The 21,658-nt window shown below is 36.5% G+C and overlaps 1 protein-coding gene across 1 annotated transcript; it reads right to left on the bottom strand.

Annotated features, from left to right (window-relative positions):
• Positions 1-584: 584 nt before the first annotated feature.
• On the bottom strand, positions 585-21,282 carry tesk1b (testis associated actin remodelling kinase 1b). Its single transcript, XM_039684203.2, has 11 exons — positions 21,113-21,282; positions 20,334-20,773; positions 12,453-12,574; positions 10,877-10,925; positions 9,902-10,048; positions 9,605-9,687; positions 6,157-6,247; positions 4,930-5,013; positions 4,284-4,370; positions 3,371-3,473; positions 585-1,916 (listed from the first exon to the last, which is right to left on the bottom strand). The coding sequence occupies exons 2-11, from the start codon at positions 20,532-20,534 to the stop codon at positions 901-903; spliced, it is 1,983 nt and encodes a 660-aa protein (XP_039540137.2). The 5' UTR covers positions 20,535-20,773; positions 21,113-21,282; the 3' UTR covers positions 585-900.
• Between the last annotated feature and the right edge of the window lie 376 nt (positions 21,283-21,658).

A 21,658-nucleotide genomic window follows, 5' to 3' on the forward strand; every position in this document is an offset into this window, starting at 1 on the left:
ATTCATTTATGAAAAAAAAAAGAAGTTCTATTTTAAAGTATTGTATTTAGCTAGATTAGCTCATTTTTAAATGTAAAATATTTAGCCATTTCCTGCAATTCTTCAGAAATCATTCTCATATGGACTTGGTGCATTTAAGAAACATTTCTTATTATCAATGATGCGCAGTTTAGTATTTTTGTGGAAACAATGATGCACTTTTTCAGGATTCTTTGACGAACAGAAAGTTTAAAAAAGCATTAATTTGAAAGAAATCTACAGTGATAAAGTCCTTAGGCAGTCACTTTTGATCAATAAATGCATCCTTTCTGAATAAAAGTGTTAATTCCTTCAAATAAATCTTACTGACCCCAAAATTTACTGATATAGAGTGCGTTTAAAACACCCTGTAATAAATGGTATGTTAACCTATTGCAGGTACATACCCTCTTGTAGATACAGTGCATAGAATAAGCATATCATGTATACTTTCTCCATATAGACTCATATAACGCTATGTAGACTTGGTAGCCATTTTACCATGTGACTCATATAACATGTAAAGTAACAATGTGATTCACATCCTCCAAAGACAACACAGCCTGTTAGCTCATGTCATTTAATGTCATTAATAAAATAATACATATTTTTCTCCACTCAATATTTTCAGAACCTTTCAAATAATAGTAAAAATAACAAAAAATATTAACAACATGTCATTAGAAAGGCATTAAAACCTATGGGAGTGTTCAAGTTTGGAGGACTAGGACATTCGATCAGAATACTAAATTATCTACCTAGTCTAAACAATAATACAGAGTTGTCTCCCTCCAGAAAGACATTTCTGAGCAGTACAGGCGCATTAAGCAGTAGCATCTTTTTTAAATATAGTGCTTCACCTATATAACATGCAGTTATAATTTATGTCCGTGTGCCAGGCAGAGCAATGTTCGGCTCTGTGGGCGAGGGCGGCAACGCCTTGCACAGGAGCCTTTTCCCTGCCGCATCGCCATTCAAGTTCTTATAGGGGTTCTGTCGAGGTCCACGTGCGCAAATAGAGGGGAAACTCATCCCTGCTAGGCAGCAACCCAGACAGGATATGACCTCATCCTGTTCCGGAGGCGTAAGAGGGGTAGTGGCACCGTTGGAGTTGTTAGCCCCCCATCCCAGAGATTGGTTTATAGGGATGGTGGTGCTGTTGTTGTTGTCCGGGTCTAGTAACGGCGGTACAGAGGGCAGACCGTTGGAGCCATTGGAGAAGGTTTTTGTTGAAGTAACGCTGGCGCCATCTAGTGTATCAGGAGAGCTGGTGCAGTCCATAGGCTCCTCAAACATCGATTTGTTTGGAGATATCAACTCAACATCTAACAGGAGACCAGAGTCATCGGCTACAGCTTTTTGACTTCTCATTTTAAGACTCTCCTCCATGTCATCCTCAACAGGTGCATCAACAAGCTCGCTAATATTAGACAGGTCAGCAATACTCTCATTGCTCATGGTCAACAGACTGTCCCTTCCCATGTCCAACATATTTACATTGGCTGGATTTAAATATGCGTCCTTAACACTTTTATTATTCTTGCAGTTCTCATTGCCACGCAGAGCCTGGATGTCTTCTGGCGTGCAGGGCAGTGATTGGCTGCGTCTGTGAAAATGGGGCGGGCCCTTGTCACCGGAGACAGGGCTGCTGGGGTCAGGTGGTGGAGGGAGGGCAAAGGTGAGGGAAATAACAGACTTGCTGGGGGTGTCAAAGAGCTTGATGCGACCGCCGTTGAGGTCCAGGCGCTGGGAGAAAGGGTTGACACGCATCGGTGTGGTCTGAGTCAGGAGAGGGGATGGAGGGAGAAGCACGTCTGACTTGCTACGGCAGAGACGCTGGTAAGCAGGAATGTCTAGAGAATGCTTTTGACTCTTTTGACTGTTTGTGGACAACCGGTCTGAAAGGGAAGAGAAAAACAAATTTAAGGCTCAGTTTTTACCACTACGATAATAGTTATTCAATGAGGGTCCTATGATTTTCATGATGCGGAAAAAGGGTACTGAATTAAATTAACAAATTATTAAAGCTGCAGTACGAAGTTTTTCCTCTTTGTCGCCATCTCTGTTCGGAATCTACAATTGCAGTTATTCGCGGAATTATCAACTTTACGCGAGTTGTAGTTCGACACGGCACAGCGCGTATGAACTCCGTGTTTGAGGAGAGTGTGTGGCTGTCAGCCAGTGTGGATAGTGGCATTCAGAATCACATATTATTCTTTTTAGAAGTATGAACAACATAATTTTCACTCGGGAAATGTGATCTGAACAAGTAACATCCACTTTAGTTCTGATTCTGACATTGCAGTAAATCGCGCTGATTAAATCCAACGATCGCTTATAAGTTATATCATGCAAATATCATGCAAATTACACTTTGTTCTCAATTTGTTAATGTTAATAACGTCAGCATTGCGTGATTACAGTAATGTCCTTCGATATGTATCCTTGTTTTGGCATGGGTCCGGTCTTTTTTTCTGTAGCCACACAAGTCTTTTGCATTTTACAGCGGGTGAATCTGTTGTCACTGGTGATTGAACCTTTCTGGATCCACCGTCAAATTGATAAGTTTAATTATATCAAGTGCAATGAGAAAAGGCTATAAATCTCCACCTCCAACATCCTCACACACAATATAGCCTACTAGCCGAGACTCCATTTTTATGTGTACAGATGTGACGTAATGACGCACAGACATGCTCGAATCTTCCGTGGACATCCACAGTATCACCGGAATTAAAAACATTATCACAAGCTTACCGCTTTGAATCGAGCTAAGGCAAGCAGAGAGTTTTGAACTCTGGCTGGTTATGTATTTTCTCAAATATGGATTTAGGATAATTTGTAACCCCAAAAAAGCTACGGACTGCAGCTTTAAATTGTTTAAGTTTAATTAAATTGATTAGACATACTTTTTGATCGTTAAAATTTTGGGGAGAATGTGGGGAAAAATAAAAAACAATTTTATAGGGCACTAAAAATAAACATGTTAATCTTTTAATAAATTGTTTTTGAATTGTAGTTTCATGATTTCAGTTAATTAGACATCCTTTTTGACTACATTTTAAAATGTAACCATTAAAATAGAATCCAGAATTGCTTTTTTTAATAAATAAATAAATAAACCTGATTTTATAGAGCACTATTAAAATAGAAATGATTATACCAAAAGATATTTAATTTTTTTTAAATTTAATTTTGTAAATATTCTAAAACTAAATTATGACTGTTGCATAATTTTATTGACATGAACTTGCATTATGTATGTGAATAATTTACATAAGTGTGAACAGAAAAATAAAAGAAGCCTTCTGACAACACATTCTCTGTGCTATGTTTTTTTTTGCAGACTCACCCTGTACATCAGGCTCTATACATTCACTCTGCTCTCCATCACTCACTCTCTTCTCCAGCTCTGCCACCAGCTCTGTGAATGAGGGTCGACTCTCTGGGTTCATCTGGGAGAGAAGAAAGAGACGGACGGATATAATTTGTAATAATGTAAAAACTTTTGGCTGATTAAAATTGGCCATATATTTGAGAAATCAGACTAACAGACTTGAATAATATATTTGTATCTTGGCTTAGACCAGAGCTTAGTAAGGTGAGCCTTCAAGATTAGTGGAGAAAAAAAAAAAAAGTAGTGGTAAACTGGCAAAGGGACAATAGTTTTTTTTTTTTTATGGATGTCAATAAGGAGAAGCTTCAGTATGCTTATAGCTTAATGAACTGACAGCCTTTCTAGTAATCTTAAATGTGTTTGCTATTGAATATTTATTATTTCAGAGCTAGAGCTATATTTGGAGTTTTCAACAACAAGACATGCTCTTTTATAGGAGAAGACAATTTTGCGACAGGGACTATTTCGTTTACGGCACTACACAATCATTTTTATGGTATTCTCAAACAGTGACTGACAGGTGTAAAACTCAAAGCGATTCAATGAATGACATTAAAGCTACAACGTGATTAGTTTGCAAGGGAGACATGATCCAAGTAGACGGTTACGCTTTTCCAATGGTAGCGGAGGTTGGCATTTCATGTAATATGGTTAGACTACAATTTGCCCAGGCATTGTGCACTTGCTCCTAAAAGAAGTAAATTTAATCTTTGAAATATCCGATTACGCATTATGTCGTGTATACTTGGACAGGCAGAAGAAGACTGTTGCTCGACTAAGCACAAACCCACTGTAAACGCGTGTAAACGTAAGATTTGCAGGGGAGGATGATGGATGATCAGTCATGACAGTAGATAAGAGGTCTTACACTGCAGCAGATTACTGTGAGGTTGAAGAAATGAGGAGGACAGTCTCCCACCATCTGCCGAAAGGCCTCCACATCCAGACCGAAGTCCTGAAACATACAATCACCACCTGATTTCAGTCTAATTTCAAAAAAGGTACAAAGTTGATACACAGCAGTATATTACCACCGCATGGAGTACAAGCTGTACTGTAGAAATAAATCACCCTGACAAAGATTGGTTTAGTGTTTGGTTGTAAAAAGTAAATCAAATAATGATTAATATATAATCATGTATTCAGTAATAAAAAATAAAAAAAACTAATGAAATTGCTTAAATACAACAAATGATTAAATTTTTTACTCAGCATAACACTGCTCCACTGCCAGTGCTGTTATCTCACACTGAGTAAACTATGATCCACATTCATAAATCGAGTGAGTACATGAGACTGGTGACAGGAGTTAACTAGGTGGAAGGGTGAACCAAACCGATATAGACCAATAAAATACTTTATCTGTAAATCCAGAATAAAAGCACTCAGCAATAAAGAGAAAATATAAGTATAACATACATGTCTTATTATGTCCTATTACCCGACTAAAAAGATTCTAAATTGCAAAAGCATTTGATCTGAGTATATAAGATGCTGCATGTTCAGTTTTTCACCTCTGTCCGTGGGAGGAAGTCAGGATCCGCCTGTATCCGGCCAATAATCTCACAGAGAATGATACCGAAGGCAAACACATCCACCTGTATAAAACAGTGTTTTAAATCTCTAAAAACCTATACAATACAATGAACTTAATAGTTATGAATCTATTCTTAATCGAAGAGGATTAAAGTGTAACTGTGCATTTAAAGGGATAGTTCACTTTAAAATGAATTTGATATGTTTTAGCTTACCTCAAGGGCATCCAAGATGTAGGCGTCTTTGTTTCCACAGTATTTTCAATTTTGACATTTTTCAGTCAAACCGTTGTTGCCTGTCAGTCATACACTGGAGGCTTGGGCGGTCCACCAAAAAGTATGCACAGAGAAGTCAAAATTAAACATGATTTAATGACTCGCCAATGTAAGTACACATTGATGGCCTAAGACACGAAACGAGCGGTTTGTGTGAGAAAACGAACAGTATTTATATCGTTTTTACCTCTTGTAATCATAGCCATGACAAAATGATCTGACGGCACGGGCGCTTCAGTCTGCGCATGCGCCGGAAGTGATCGCTTGCAAAATCTTTGTTTATACAGCGATTTCGGAAGTTTTACCTTTCACTAAACATATTTAGATATACGGGAAACCGCAATGGAAGACGATTTCAGTATATCTAAATATGTTTAGTAAAAGGTAAAACTTCCAAAATCTCTGTGTAAATATTGAGTGACGTCACACGCAAGCGATCACTTCCGGCGTAACATTGAACTGATTCAGTTCGGTTCAGTTGGACATTGCACAACTGATTCAGATCATTTGGACGTCACTGTGATTACACGAGGTAAAAACTATATAAATACTGTTCGTTTTCTCACAAAAACTGCTCGTTTCATGTCTTAGGCCATCAATGTGTACTTACATTTACGAATGTCATTAAATCATGTTTAATTTTGACTTCTCTGTGCATGCTTTTTGGTGGACGCCCTTAGCCTCCAGTGTATGACTGATTGACAACAACGGTTTGACTGAAAAATGTCAAAATTGAAAATACTGTGGAAACAAAGACACCTACATCTTGGATGCCCTTGAGGTAAGCTAAAACATATCAAAAATTAATTTCAAAGTGAACTATCCCTTTAATATTGTGAAATACCAGTAATCTAATAATTAATGTGGGTGAAAGAGTCATTTAAAAGGACTCTGGCCTGTATGTGGGTAATCAATCATACAGTGTTTTACCTTTTCATTGTAGTGCTCTCCTCGGAGCACCTCCGGAGCCATCCAGTAGGGGGAGCCGACGACAGACAAGCTCTCTTTCCCTGCCTCATCACTGTAAACAGACAAAGTGAAAACAAACTTAAAGGGAACCTACAAGTTGTTCATCTTTTTTATAATTACTCCATTTCCACATTTAACACCCACAAACCCCCAGTCCGTTAACCCAGAGCATGATTATGTGTGCGTGCATGTATAAAAATAAAACAAAACAAGGCCTTGTAAGACCTTAATTATAGCTGGCACACTCATACACTGCTGAGAGACACTTCCTCGGTTTTATTTTGGTCTGGAACTGTGTGCTGGCATAAATAGACAGAGGGGAAGAGTGGAGACAAGGGAAGACAGAGAGATAAATGGAGTAATGTACCACAGTGTAAACACCATTTGGGGATTTGGGTTAGTCAGAGTGAGGGAATCTACCGCAGCAAAATGCTGAAATACTTTGTCCTTTTTAGGAGAGCTTTCCAAAAAGCCTTCATTTAGCAATGTGCTCGGACTTTTTCAGATATACAAACACTTGTGGTTTTACCTTACAGTCTACGGGGTTTACACGTAAACATTGAGCACTTGCAAGCACACTAAAATATGAATTACATAACACTTAAATACCAAAACTGAAAGAAAAAAAAATAGGGTTTAAGCTCAACTGTCAGTTTGCTTGCAGTCTCTCTCTCTCTCTTTCCCTCTCACTCACACACACACCATTAAAATAAACAGGAATGCAGGGGCGGAAACACGTCCCTGATGACTGACATCACATGTACACACACACACTGGATATGTTCAGAATGGAGCACTGGCTTACTACTACTACTATATACGATTTGAATTAGTAAGCAAAACAGAAGGTATTATTCCACAATACACATTTAAATTAGTGTTTAACTAAGAAAGTTGCATCTAATTAATTAATTGTTTACTTTTTTAAATAAAATTTTAGTAAAAAAAAAAAAGTTAAACATTTGTTTTTTTTAATAGAAACGTCAAGAAAACGGAATTCTAGTTTATTCAACATACTGGAAAGAGAAGGTCAAGTCAATCCCATTACATTGTGGGCCAGTACCGTATGCAGTAAACTGTTCAAGTGTGGGGTCAAGAAGATTTTTTTTTTTCAGGTATAAATTAATACTTTTATTCATTAAGAATACATTAAACTGATAAAAGGTGACAGTAAAGACATTTAATGTTACAAAAGATTTAAATTTAAAAACAAATGCTGTTATTATTGAACTTTCTATTCATCAAAGAAATCTGAAACATTATCCATCAATTTCCACAAAAATATTAAGTAGCACAACTGTTTATCACTGATAATAATAAGAAATGTGTCTTGAGCAGCAACACAGCATATTAGAATGATTTCTGAATGATCATGTGACACTGAAGACTGCTTCTGAAAATTCAGCTTTGAAGGCATAAGATTAAATTAATATAAATTAAATTAGAAAACACTTATTTGAAATTGTAATGATATTTCACAATATTACAGTTTTACTCTATTTTTGAACAAATAAATGCAGCCTTGGTGAGCATAAGAGACGTTTCAAAAACTTTTTTCCTTTTTAAAACTTACTGACTTCAAACTTTTAAACGGTAGTGTAATTGCATACTACGCACAGTAAATACTAAGATTTTAAAACACTAAGATGGCCAAGGCAGAACAGAAATAGCTCTCTGATGGGACAGACATCACACACACACACCATATTCTTGTGGTACACATTAGCAAGCAGAGACTGTGTATTAAAGGAAAGCTGAGCCGAGACTTACAGTACAGACCTCTGCTCTCAAATATAAGTTTAGACAGAGGCCATATGCTGAGGAATAGATTACACAAGCAGCAAATCACTGTGTCGCAGCATGAGTGCTTCACTAAAAGCAACGTTAATCCACAGGATACAAGGATTAACGGTTACATACGGTGGTCTGCACTGGCCAAACAGTTTCAGGTCAAATATAAAAATCGCTGGAATATCATTAAAAGTAATCCCTTGCTAAAAGGTGCAGGCAGTTATTTTGGTCATTCAATCTATTGTTTTTTAAACCGATACACTTTGAAGCCCCCCTTGCATTGTGTATAAAAGGCCTCAAACATAACTGATGCACTGGTAAGGGCCAAGTTACCTCGTTGAAAGTTGAACAGTTGACAGGAGCAAATTTTTATCTGCACAATTAAAGCCTTCAGCCATCCTCACACTAGGAAATATCATGGGAGTGATTTCTTGAAAAAATTATTTATATCATTTATATGCTTCCGTGCCCTTGTGGACGGTCATATATTGGCTTCAATATATGGACAATCAGATTTCTCAAAAATATGATTTCTGAATATTGAAGTGCTCTTTGTAGGTAGACTACAGTTCAAAAGTTTAGGGTTGGAAAGACTTTAATAAGTCTCTTATACTCACCAAGACTAATTTATTTATTCAAAATTACTATCAAAACAGTAATATTGTAAAATATTATTACAAGTTAAAAATTACATTTATATTTGAATACATTGTTAAAATGTAATTTATTCCTGTGACGCAAAGCTGAATTTTCAGCATAATTTGTCCAGTGTTCAGTGTCACATGATCCTTCAGTAATCTTTCTAATATGTTGATATTCCTACTCAACACATTTTTAATCTATTATTATCAATGTTGAAAATAATATTTATGTGGAAACCAAGATTAATTTTTTATAGGGATTCTTTGATAAACCGAATGTTAGAAAGAACAGTATTTCTTTCAAAAATGTATTTTGTATAGCATAATGAATGTCTTTACGATCACTTTAATATGTCCTTGCTGAATAAAAGTATTTTCTTCTTATTACCTTTTTTAACAGCAGTGTGTTTGGTATTTGATAATCTTTTTTTTTACATTTTTTAAAATTTAAATACTATAAAGTATGCATGCATTAATTTTTTATTATGTAGAAATTTTTATTTGTACTTCAGTGTCTGTCATGAGTTCAAAACCTTATTTGGGTTTAATGTGCGTTTTTTTCCCACATTGTTATTCTAGCTGAACGTCTAGATGAACTGATTGTGCGTTCCTGCATTAACTATACAAGCTTCATATCATGTGTGAACAGATACTTACATCATTAAGGGTAAAAGTCAACATCATAACTCAAGCATATCTTAGGTATTTAACATCTATTTAATTTACACGTGTAGCTTTGTGTACACATCTACTGAAACAACAACAGGACATGACTGGGCTGGATGTGTAGAGGCAGCACAAACCCGAAGATGTGCTGACTACATCACATGCTCTTAATCATTTACTCTCCACCTATAGATACAAGTGCTTCATGGGAAAATGGAAGCTCATCAATCAGTCTTTGCCTGCCTCCATCTCCCTCTCTGTGGTATTCATCTAATCTTATCTCTTGAGTTATGAAGATGCAATTTACTGACCTGTGATCAGGAATTTTCTCTGCCAGGCCAAAGTCCCCCACCACAGCACTGCACTGCCCATTCTCCCAGCGTACCAGGCAGTTCTACAAAACGCGTTCAGAGCGAAAGATAAACATTAATGAGTCTTTAATGTGTATTTGCGTTTATTATTTTACAAAAACATTTGCTTAAATTGGCTGTGTTGTGAACAGTACGAATCCAGTGTGAAATGTTCGATATACATACACTTGTGTACACGACTGCACGTGCACCTTTGAGACAAAGTCTCTGGAATAAACACCCTTACAGTGCGTGTACCTTTGATGTAAGATCTCTGTGAAATATGCCCTTGCTGTGGAGGTACTGCAGTCCTCTGGCAATGTCCAGACTGAGGTTTATTCTCATAGACCAGGAAAGGGACACGTCACTGTTCAGAAGCTGCTCCAGGTTACCGCCATTAATGTACTACAATACACACAGAGGTCAAACATTTCTTTACAGGAGCATCTTCTATATAGAATTATCTGAACGATAAATGTGAAATATGTCATTTTTGAGCAATAAGAGGCAAAAAATAAACACCTACAAGTAAATCTTATCCCATTAAACTATACGTGGGATATTAGTACATCGATAAGAAGAATAACAATGCTATCAATTGATTAGCAGGTGCTACAAACTGAAAGTTTATTATCAACTATGTTCGTCATGTTCATGTTACATCATACACTTCAGCTAAGATTGTTTTAGAAGTTATACAGTAGTGGCCAAAAGTGAAAATGATTATCTTCACACTTTATTCAAATATTATTAAAAATGTAAGATCTTGCAAGCACAGTGTAGTTTTGCTAGGAGTCAATAGTGTGGACATCATTTTTGGCCAGACTTTCATACAAACAAACCTATTTTTGTAAATAAAGTAAACCTGTAGCTGAAGTTTTCCATTTTTGCCAAATAATTTTTATTTTGGAATTCTAAAACAAAATCACATTTTTGCAATATATGAAGTATATAAAGCAAAAGAAACGCTTCCAATATTACATAAATAATCTATATTTTAAAATGTATTGAAATGCATTTAAATAACACACTTTCCAAACTTTTGAACGGTATCTGTAATGTATATCATTCAATTTTGAAAACTACAGATAACCATAACTTCAGTGATAAAAGCAGATGTTTTTTCACTCAACAATTTTGTGCTGTTTATTATGCTTATTAGATATTGCTGCATTAGCTTTGACAAATTGGGCTCAAGTGGATCTGTGTGTATCATAACTCTGACTGCTTTACCTCTGTCAGGGCATGAAGGTGTCCCTCATGTACACATACTCCCACAAACCTGATGGGACACACACAGAGAAACAGGGTAAGGGTGTTGAGGGGGGGAAACAGGAGAAAGTGCGAACAAGTTCCTTCAGGAGTGACCCATCTCAAGAATGTGAGCTGGAACACCTGCATTTTGAAGGCAATCTTAAGCATGCATGTAAACACACACTCTCTCTCACACACACATGCATTTAATTCAAACACTCAGGACCACACAAGCTGCAGGTTAAGCAGACAAACGAACCAAGACTTTTTGCCCAGGCACATGTAAATAAACACAACATTGATGTGGGGCTTAGTTTAAGCGTAAAATATTTGTATTTCATAGGTGATAGCAATAGCTGTGTGTTGTTCCCTCCTCATACAGAGTCAAACATTTACTCATCAGCTTCCAATTCAATATCTTACTCTATATAAACAGTGGCTGCCATTATGGAGGCATGACCAAGACAAAAGCCACCATCCGGTGACATTAATATTAATGTTCTCATACAATGCAGTGTTTGTTGCCCAACAGCACAGACTTTGTCCTCCAGGTAAGCTGGACTTAAAACAAAAAATGTTTTCTATTTTAGTGGCAAGAATGGATAAAACTTCTACATGAGAACTAAATTAATTAATTATTCAAAAAAACACTTGGAAATTCATAAAAATATACAAACATCTATTTGGAAACTCTCTTTCCGCTCTGACTTTGGGCTATGTTAGTACATATGAGATCCATTAGGCCTGACACTGGTGATTTTATTTACCAATGGTTATAATGGTAATGACAATGTGCTTGAAGTGATGGGGTTCAATTTAACTCCGTGGCCAACCTGTCAAAAATGATCAAAATGGCTGAAATTGATTACAGTAGTTTTAATAATAATATACTTAATATTTTGCATTTTCACAACTAAAAGAACTGACAAAATTGAGAGATATGTATAAGGGTTTGCGTTTTATTAATTTATTTGATCAAAAATACAGATAATGAGAAATATTACAACTACAGAAATAAATTACACTTATAATATATTAATGGACAAGCTGAATTTTCATCAGCCATAACTCCAGTCTTCAGTGTCACATGATCCTTCAGAAGCCATTCTTAGATGCTGATTTGGTGCAAGAATAACTTCTTATTATTATCAATGTTGAAAACAGTTGTGCTGCTTAATAATTTCGAGGAAACCGTGATAAAGGATCACAGTTTTAGAATACTTTGATGAATAGAAAGTCCAAAAGAGCAGCATATATTTGAAATTCTATTTAAAATCAAGTCTTTACTATTATTTTGCGGCGTCCTCGCTAAATAAAATATATGTATGCATTTTCTGTAAAGTTTCTTTTCCAATCAGAGAAACCCTCATTTAAATATCTATTTTGGCAAGTTTAATGCAATAAATACAGAAAACCCGAGACATTTTACCACAAAATGAACATTTTAGTAACACATTATTAAATATAATCGCCAAATCACCACTGCATGTATATTGTGAACATTCAGTGTCAACTAGCCCTGTTGTCAGTGAATGTAGATGTAGGTGTTGCAGACCTGAGTATGTTGGGATGTCTGAGGCGGTTCATCAGCTGTACCTCCTTCAGCATGTTGGCTCTGTTACTGGCCATGGTGTTCATCTTCAGAGCCATCACCTGCCCGGTGATACGATGCTGAACCTTCAGAGAAAGAGAGCGAGAGGAAACACTTGTGTCACAGACAGACTTTAGAGGTCCATTCATGTCTGGAGCAGCTGGACAGACATCTCTGGCCCTTTTCTCTCTCTATTCCTCACACACATCCTTCTGATTCATCCCACACTTCAAAGTCCCTGGCTGCAGGAGACGTTCTCTGCACTCAAGAAGACAGTCAGTTGAGTCGATACAGACTCAACTCTATGTCTTAGAGAACTCTACATACTGAGTCTTTATGTATTTCAAATGTAGAAATACAAGTTGATTTTTTTTTTTAAAACAAAGAAAAATTAAACATGAAATAGATTTTGTAGTATTTGTACGTTACTAATCAAATATAGGCAAATTTGTGACCGTGACCACACGAACTCCTTTGTACAAAAAGGTCAAGAAGACATTAAAGGGACAGTTCACCCAAAAATGTAAATGCTGTCATGAAATAAAAATTCTATACTATGGAAGTCAATGGGGTTCACCAACTCTTTAGTTACCCATATTCTTAAAAAATAACTTTCATTTAAACAGGTTTGGAACAACTTGAGGTTGAGTAAATTACAGATTTATTTATTTTGGGGTTAACTATCCCTTTAAGGAACACCATCACAAGTCAGAATGTATTCATTATCTTTCCTTTTTGAAGCCATCACATCAGCTCATCAGGTCACATCTCAAAGGAAATACGAAACATACCCACAACACACTGCTTGATTTCAAGCTGCAGATTTGCATACTCAAGCTGTATGGTCCATATCTGGACTAAGTAGCAGCCCCAAAAATGCACATACAGTTAGAACTGAGAACCATTATGGCAACCATTAAAACAAACAAAAAATTATGGGGAAGAAATGATAAAGTGTCTTGTTTCATCACTATAAATTAAAAAAGTATGCTATTGAAGTCTAATGTTGTTTGAACATGTTCCCTCAATGACAGATGACAGACATTCCCTCCCCCGCCAAAAAAAGTAACCCAGAGCAAGATTTTTCCTCAAGGACTGAAACTCTCTGCATCAAGTGTGTTCTTCATCTTTGAATGTCCACAAAAGCAATATGACAATCTAATAAAGCAAAGGCAGAAACCCATCCCTGTTTGACACCCAAACCTGTGCCGTGCCGTCTGGCTGGCTGAACTTGCCTGCAGCGCCAAAGCGTGCAAGCTAAGATATCATGATAACAATGAGCCCCATTATCTGCTTTTGCGAGTCTCAAGAAGATCAATAGCTGGAAACTTGAAAACCCATAAATTATCTGATAAAACTCAGCCCTGCAGCTTGAATGATGGAGAGTGAACGATTGCTCGCACATCTGAGGGTGTGTGTCCAATACAGTGCTTTTATCAAAAGGTAAACAGTGCCTTCTCAGGGATGGATACAGAAGACGCCTTAAACACACACAATATGCATTTTGGCATCCAGTGATAAAAATATCTGTGCATTGAGATTTGAGGTCCTTGAGGCAACTGAGAGAAAGTCTTCTTTTCCTAAGTAACAACACTATAGAATCTGAGTGCTTTCACATTTTACGTTGTTAACTTCATAAACTAAAAATGTAAATAAAAACTGTTGATGATTTTGAATACAAACCTTTGACTCAACAAGAGTAGAATTTGTTGGAAAGCAGAAATGATAATTTCTTCTTTTATTTCAAGTATTTATTCAGCTCTATATGGGATGGATTCATTTAGTAAGACATTTTAAATGAAGCTAAGGTAACTTCATTTTTTAAACAAGCAAACAAGGGGTTGTATAGAGCTTTGTAAAATGACAGCTGTTCAAATTCTGTGGAGCTTTCCATGGAATTCTATGAGGACAGAATCCATGCATATTAAATTAGCCGTACAGAATTTGTTTTTGGGAGGAAGAAGTGTGCGTGGGATTAGGGGGAAAAAAGTGACACAATTTTAACTGGGGTTGCCCACACAATTGTCACTGCCTCAGACTCCGAGCATGTGGACTGCCAGGTCGCGTCTCCATGGACCCTCCACATGACCCTACACGAACACACACTCTTGCCCTGTACCTGACAAGGCAAACAGTTGCTGAATGCACATTGAGGTTGATTTATATGCTGTTGAGTGCATGAAAAACTGAGACATAAGAGTTTGTATGAGTGTGCATGTACAGTATGCAATGAATATAATATATATCGGCATACTTCTAATATTGCAGTTAGACAGGTGGTCTGAGACAGCACTTAACAGAGCATCATTACCACCCACTCACACACTACAGCACACTGTCAGAGAGACATAGAGCACTTAACAGGCCCTAAAACATTATCAGACACACACATTTTCCTTCTTCACAGATGATCCTGTACTTTGTTTTCTTTATACAAACGTTATTTGAATGTTAAACACTGGCATTGACACCCAGTTTACCTCTGTTAACTATGTGGCATTAACGATGCACTAGTATTTAACTTCTGTCCAACACATAAGCCAATTTTTTTAATGCTATGGCAGATAACCAAATACCAGATATTTAAATTCTTTACTTTTGTCTAAATAAATAAAACTTTAATTTAAAAAAAAAACATAGGATCAATAGATTTAAATGTGTAAATTTCATAAAGCACTAAGATTTTTTTTCTTTTCATTTTGAGATTACATTTCAGTGTTTAAAAAAAAATAATTAAGGTTTTAAAGGTTAATGTTTCTTTTGATTGACTCATCCAACACTCTGCTAATATAAATGTAAATTAGCATTCACAATGAAATTTTTAATTATATATAGGTATATATATGAGAAAGAGAGAGAGAAAGAAAGAGTAGCACTAAACTTGGTTCACAATTAAAACATTTCATGTAAGCACAAAGTTACAATGGCAACACAAGAGATAAGCTTCTACCTAAAACTTTTGGGTTATGAGCAGAAATCTTTAACAACCCCCCAACCAAAGCTTAATATCACAAACACACACCTGCAAAATCGAAAATGCATTCACAACTCCTTTCTAAAAACCGACTTCATATTGTTCAGACTGCGCTGATATTTAAAACATACGCAAACTCAAACAAACGTGCAGGAGCTCTAAGGCAGCAATAGAGCTTGACATTCATGCATGCCCCGACTAGTAAGAGACACCGAAGAACAAGAATAGAACGAGAAAATAGGAGAGAGAGAATGCAAAAGGAAAGCACCAAAGGGGGACTTTGTGTTGTAAATTCAGGCTTTCGAAATCATGTCAAAACTAGCTCGCAAATTGTTTACAACCTCAAACTGTCTGACCAATGAGAACATGTCTTTAATGATCATTTCACAAATCCCACGCCACTGAAAACCACATTGCCAGTGTGTACTTTTAACCACACTACACATATCTATATTTAATGGAAGAGAGCCCATTTTTAAAACGCGTGACACCAAGAGGGAACTAGATCCCATCGATGAGCATCTTTTCTAATTTGCGGAACCCAAGACGCGCTACCGTGACATCACCCCCTTTGTCAAACGCAGATCAGCGTGCAGTCACCAGACTCATTACTGTATTTCGGGAACACACGGACACTTAATGAGCACACTCGATACAGGGACCTCAACACAATGCTCAAATGTAAAGGTATTAAAAAGAGACCCAAAAAAATATACAAAATTGGTGTGCACATCCCAAACACCCAAATTGGGCTCAGGTGCAGGACAACTGAATGAAGTAAACAAAAATAAAGAAGTGTGAAGTCCACACACTGAAAAGGTACTGCTCCAAAAATTTATTAAAAAAGCAACGTTTCGACCCTCAGGTCTTCATCAGGCACGACGTGCTTTTTTAATACATTTTTGGAGCAGTACCTTTTCAGTGTGCGGACTTCACACTTCTTTATTAAAAAGAGAACCCCAATATCCATTGAGAACTCAGACTACAGAGGCTTTCAAAAATTCTTAGCAATTTATAAACAAATGGCACTTGGATATATTCTTATCTAATGCATTGACATTCATGTATCCAAATACTTTCAGGAGCCTTCATGTATTTTCCATACAGGGGTTTTAAAGCAATTAAACCATGCTGAATGATTCTTTTTTGCGAGTTAGAAGGCATACAGAAAAAAACCTCTTGCTCTCTTGAATTAATTCTTGCTCTCCAGCTCCATCAGATTTGTGTAGAGGAATGTAGATCTCACATAAATAGCTACTTTGTGTTGGGATAAAATGAGAAAACCTGCTGATCCCACAATGAGGCAAGCATCAAACCAAGAGAAATAAGAAATTATCTAATCTTTCATCACTTGTTTTGGTTTTATCAAGCCATTTGAGCAATATTTTTTCCCCTGTAGAACTGATGAAATAGCAAGCCATTATCTGAACCAATGCAAGAAAGGATTTTCTGATCAAACAATTAGAAGAGCAAAATAAACATTTTTTTTTAAAGTCAAGTTCTTACTGTTGACAGACACCGTCTGCATTGCAAAGTCTTTAAAAAAATCAGCACCTGAAGGATCTGTCACGACAGGTATAGACACTGCAAGATTGCTCAATAGTATTGTTGTAGGTAGGCCATTATGTAAAAAAAAAATCGGTTGAAAACAAACTAAAATTATTCTTAGAACTGTGGTCTATCTATTTGCTGTGGTTGTACATAATTTAACATGCCATATTTACATCTTTCATAACCCTTGCACTACAAACAGAAATAAAAAGCAATGACCACATATTTGCATATATATTGACCTAATCAGCAGTGACATTCGCAGGCAATAACCGGCAGGAAGTTAATGCCATATTTGGAGTCAGGTCAGTAAATTGGCCTTCAGGCTGAACTATGAGGGATGCTAATTAGGTCTCTTCTCTCTCTGTCAGTCTCTGTCTCACATGCACACACACAAACACAGGAGTAGAGTTTCCAGCACACCTGCGCACCTTGTCAACGGGGATCCACTTTCACACCAACACAGACCTACTGTCCTTACACAGGTCACAACCTCTTTTCTCTAGCAGGAAGAGGACAGCAAGAATGTGAAGAGTGTTATCTGAATTTTGCAAAAAGGTTCATAAATTGGTTGTCTGTCCAATCAGTCATTTTGAGAATGTGAAAGGGACCATAACTGAACAGGGCTACAAAACCTGGAGGCACAATCATGAAGTCAGTTTGAAGTGAAAAGATGGTTATAGTTGCCAAGTCATTTTGTAACAGGATCATTTCTGTTATGTAAAACCTTTTCAAGTCAAGTCAAGTATATTTATATGGCGCTTTTCACAATATAGATTGCATAAAAGCAGCTTCACAGTATCAATCAAAACATAATAACAATGTTCATTTCTTAGTGGAAAAAATATCCGCGTTTGGTAGAGCTAATCAAGGGTATTAGTGATTGGTTAATTAATTTGAAACCCCAACTGAGCAAGCCAAAGGAAACAGTGGCAAGGAACCGAAAAACTCCATCAAGTCATCTAATGGTGTCCTAAAACTCCATCAGGTGACCCGATGGAGAAAAAAAAAACCTTGGGAGAGCCTTTATACAGAACAGGTATATATACCACAAATATGATATGCTCAAGCTTAACCCTACTATTATATTTCTTTCCTGTTTACACTAATTGCATTTTGGGGTCTATATGACCCCAAAGATGCACAGAGCTTTTGTACAAAAAATATACATTTTAATAATACAAATTATATATCATTTTTTTCAGTTACTTCTCATCTATATTTTTATGCTGTGTTTTGGGGGATATGAAGTACTTTTGTACCTATTTACTGCAGAATTCCTCAACTACAGCATTAGCATAAATATGAAATATTACATTTTTATGAAAAAAAACACATTAATGATGATCAAATTTAAATATGAGTTGTTTCTGGATATTGATCTAGGTGTCTGATGCATAATTCTGCCATCTGCTGGTAAGATGTTTTTTTGTAGATAATATAGTTTTAGCCAGAAAGTGTAATTACCATATACTTCCAGCAGAGGCCCCATTGAAATCCATTCATTTTTCTAAATGTGACTTACTGCTCTTATAACAGCTTTTGTTATGAATATATATATTTAAACATTTAAAACACATTAAATCAGTATTTTGTCAAAGTTTACAATTATTTTTGTTGTTGTTCGGGGTATTTTTAAGTATCTTGTTATTGCAATAATGTTTTATAAATTTGCAGTAATCCCAAATAAATTTGCAATAATGCCACATTAGTTGCCACTAAAAGAAAATACTTAATTGCAATTACATATTATTTCAATAATCAAAATGCATCAAATGATTAACTTTAGAATAAGAAATTAATTTTTAAAAGGTAAATAAAAACAAAAAAACAAACAGCTATAGGCGGATAGGAATAGTAAAGAGTAAAGAGTAAACACACCTGTGTGTCTGTGTGTGTTTGTGTGCGCACGCATGCATGTGTGTGTGTAATCATGATCATTCCACATTGTTTTTTTGCTCCAATGCCAGGCCTTCATTTTTATGTGAACATTTTTAGATTTATGCTGGAATTACTATTTTTTTTTTTTTGGGCCAATTTCAATAAAAATGGTCTCTTTTGCAGTCACACCTGTATGTTTGTGTGTGTCTCTGTGTGTGTGTGATATGTGTGTAGTCATGTTCTTTTCATTTCATTTTCATTGCATTTGTGCTCTCATACCATACCTTCATTTGAGTGTGATTTTTTTTAGATTTATGCAGAAATTATTGATTTTATTTCCCAATTTCTATAAAAATGCTCCCTATTGCAGTCAAACCGCTATCTCTGTGTGTATTTGTGTCTGTGTGTGTGCACATGAGTGTGTGATAATGTTCATTCCACATTGTATTAGTGATCTACTACCAGACCTTCATTTATGTGTGAGAATTTTCAGATTTATGCTGGAATTATTGATTTTATTTGCCAGTTTCTATAAAACTGCTTTCTATTGTAGTCACACCAGTGTGTGTGTTTATGTGTGTGTACACGTGTGTGTGCATGTTATCATGTTCGTTCCACATTGAATTTGTGCTCTAGTACCAGTACTTCATTGCGGTATAGAAATTTTCTGATCTATTCTGGATTAAGTGATTTTTTTTTACAAATGAAAAATAAAAAACACATTTTTTTCGATTTTCCCATTTATTTCAATTGGGGTCATATTGACCCCAAAATGCAATGAGTGTGACTTTTTTTTTTACATACCTTTAGAACAACCGAATCAAGCCCAGTTTTTTTGTGTGTGTATAGATAGATAATGTAGAAAAAGTCACAAAATTTTATGCATCTGAGATCAAGGGAACCATGTTTATTTACTTCGGAAAAGTCGATTGGGGTCATATTGACCCCAAGTATAAAATGAGGGTTAAGAACTTATTTTTATATGTGAATGAACAGGATTGAACATAACAGAATGGAAATAAAGAGCAGAATTGCATAGGGATTAGGTTGACCTAAGGTTATCAATAAAATACTTTTGCTTTATTAACACTTTTTAAATAATACAATACAGATATCAGTAATTTTATCAGACAATATTACAGTAGAAAAGCCAACTAATACTACAATTTTTTTTATAAATGCATTTAATTTAAATCCTGGCTTTTGCTATTGGAAAATATTAGTGATATTAATATTAGTAGCATTCTATATACAAGACTAACAGGGTGGGAAGTGAAAACTGGCATCCGTTCAATATACTAAGTCTAAGGCTAACACACACTGTATGATAAAAACAAATATACTGCATAACAAAAACATTCATTTATAAGTCTGTGATGGGAATGCAGCATGTGCAATGTGCAAAAAAAGCATCATCAACCAAATAGCATGACAAATACCTTGAAAACCTCTGAGAAGAAACCTGAGCCGATCTTCTCGCAGATAAAGTCATCTATTCGCGCCAGGCTGGACACGGCGCTGCGGAGAGCCCGGTAAGAGGACGGCCTGGCCCGGTGCGCTCCGTGAATCCCGTGCATAAGAGAATCTGAAGCCTCCGGGTCCAAGTCATCTTGGTCCATAACGAAGGTCCCGAATGACATTCTGTCGCGCACTTTGAATTCTACCACGAGCGTTTACATATCTCTGACGGTCAGCCAACACTCCAGTAACGAGGTCACTGTAATTTTTGCCGATAAAAAGTATCCCGCCTTTCGATCAAGTTAAGAAGAGCTACACGCAAATCCCCGTTGCGCGTCCGGCGCGTGACCGATCTTCAGGTCTCGAGCATCGCTTCCTCCATACTGATGTCTGCCCTCTTTTTCAGTAATGCATCACATTCCTGTTTCAGATAAGAAATGAGAATCGATGTCAACGACACATATATTTATATCATCTGATCACAGTCCGCTTAAAGTGTGTTGCAAGAGCAAGTCTTGCGGTCAGTAGCTATGTTTGGTGAAGTTGAACTAGAGTAGCCTAAATGATAGTGCACATCTTCCGCTACAGTCGGACTGCGGATAGCCTAATGCATTTCACATAGAAAAGTGAGCTCCTTCGCTCTGTCGCTACAAACCTAAAACTATATTTATACCGCTATTTATCATTTTACAGTAACCTTGTTAGAATCAATTTCATACATTTACCAACATGTCGTGTATCGTGATTCAACTCGGCTTACCTGCGCTGCTCTACAGGTTTTAACTTATCGAGTCTTCGCTTCACCACTTTCCAGTTTTCTGTCTTTTGTAAATATCCTAAAATTCTCGGATGCGACTGCTCAACTCCCCTCGTGTTTTCATGAAAAAAGCGACTAAACGGGGAACCCCTACTGGCATTTGTGCATGTAACGTTAAAGTCGCAGGAAATGTGTGCAGAGTGACTTTGAGCTCTTATTGGAAGCGACACACCTGGGCGGGTCCAGCAGCAGCGGCGGCAGATCACCTGCAGGGGCGCGCGCACGCCTACTGTAGTGATGAAACGGGGTACCACGCCCCCACACTTTTAGTATATTATTAATATTTACAATATACAATATTTTTTTTATTTAGGCAGTAATTCGCTAGTTTTAGAACTTATTTTATGTCAAACAAGTGTGCGAATTACACAATATTATTTTTTTAAATAATTTTTTCAACTACTTCATTATTAAATGAATCTAGCTCAGTCTGTCGAGAACTATGGTCGAGAATGCCAATTTGCCAAATTGCCACTAACACAATTAGCC

This window comes from Pimephales promelas, chromosome 1, assembly GCF_988280905.1.
Source record: "Pimephales promelas chromosome 1, fPimPro1.hap1.1, whole genome shotgun sequence".
In the NCBI taxonomy this organism is placed as follows: Eukaryota; Metazoa; Chordata; class Actinopteri; order Cypriniformes; family Leuciscidae; genus Pimephales; species Pimephales promelas.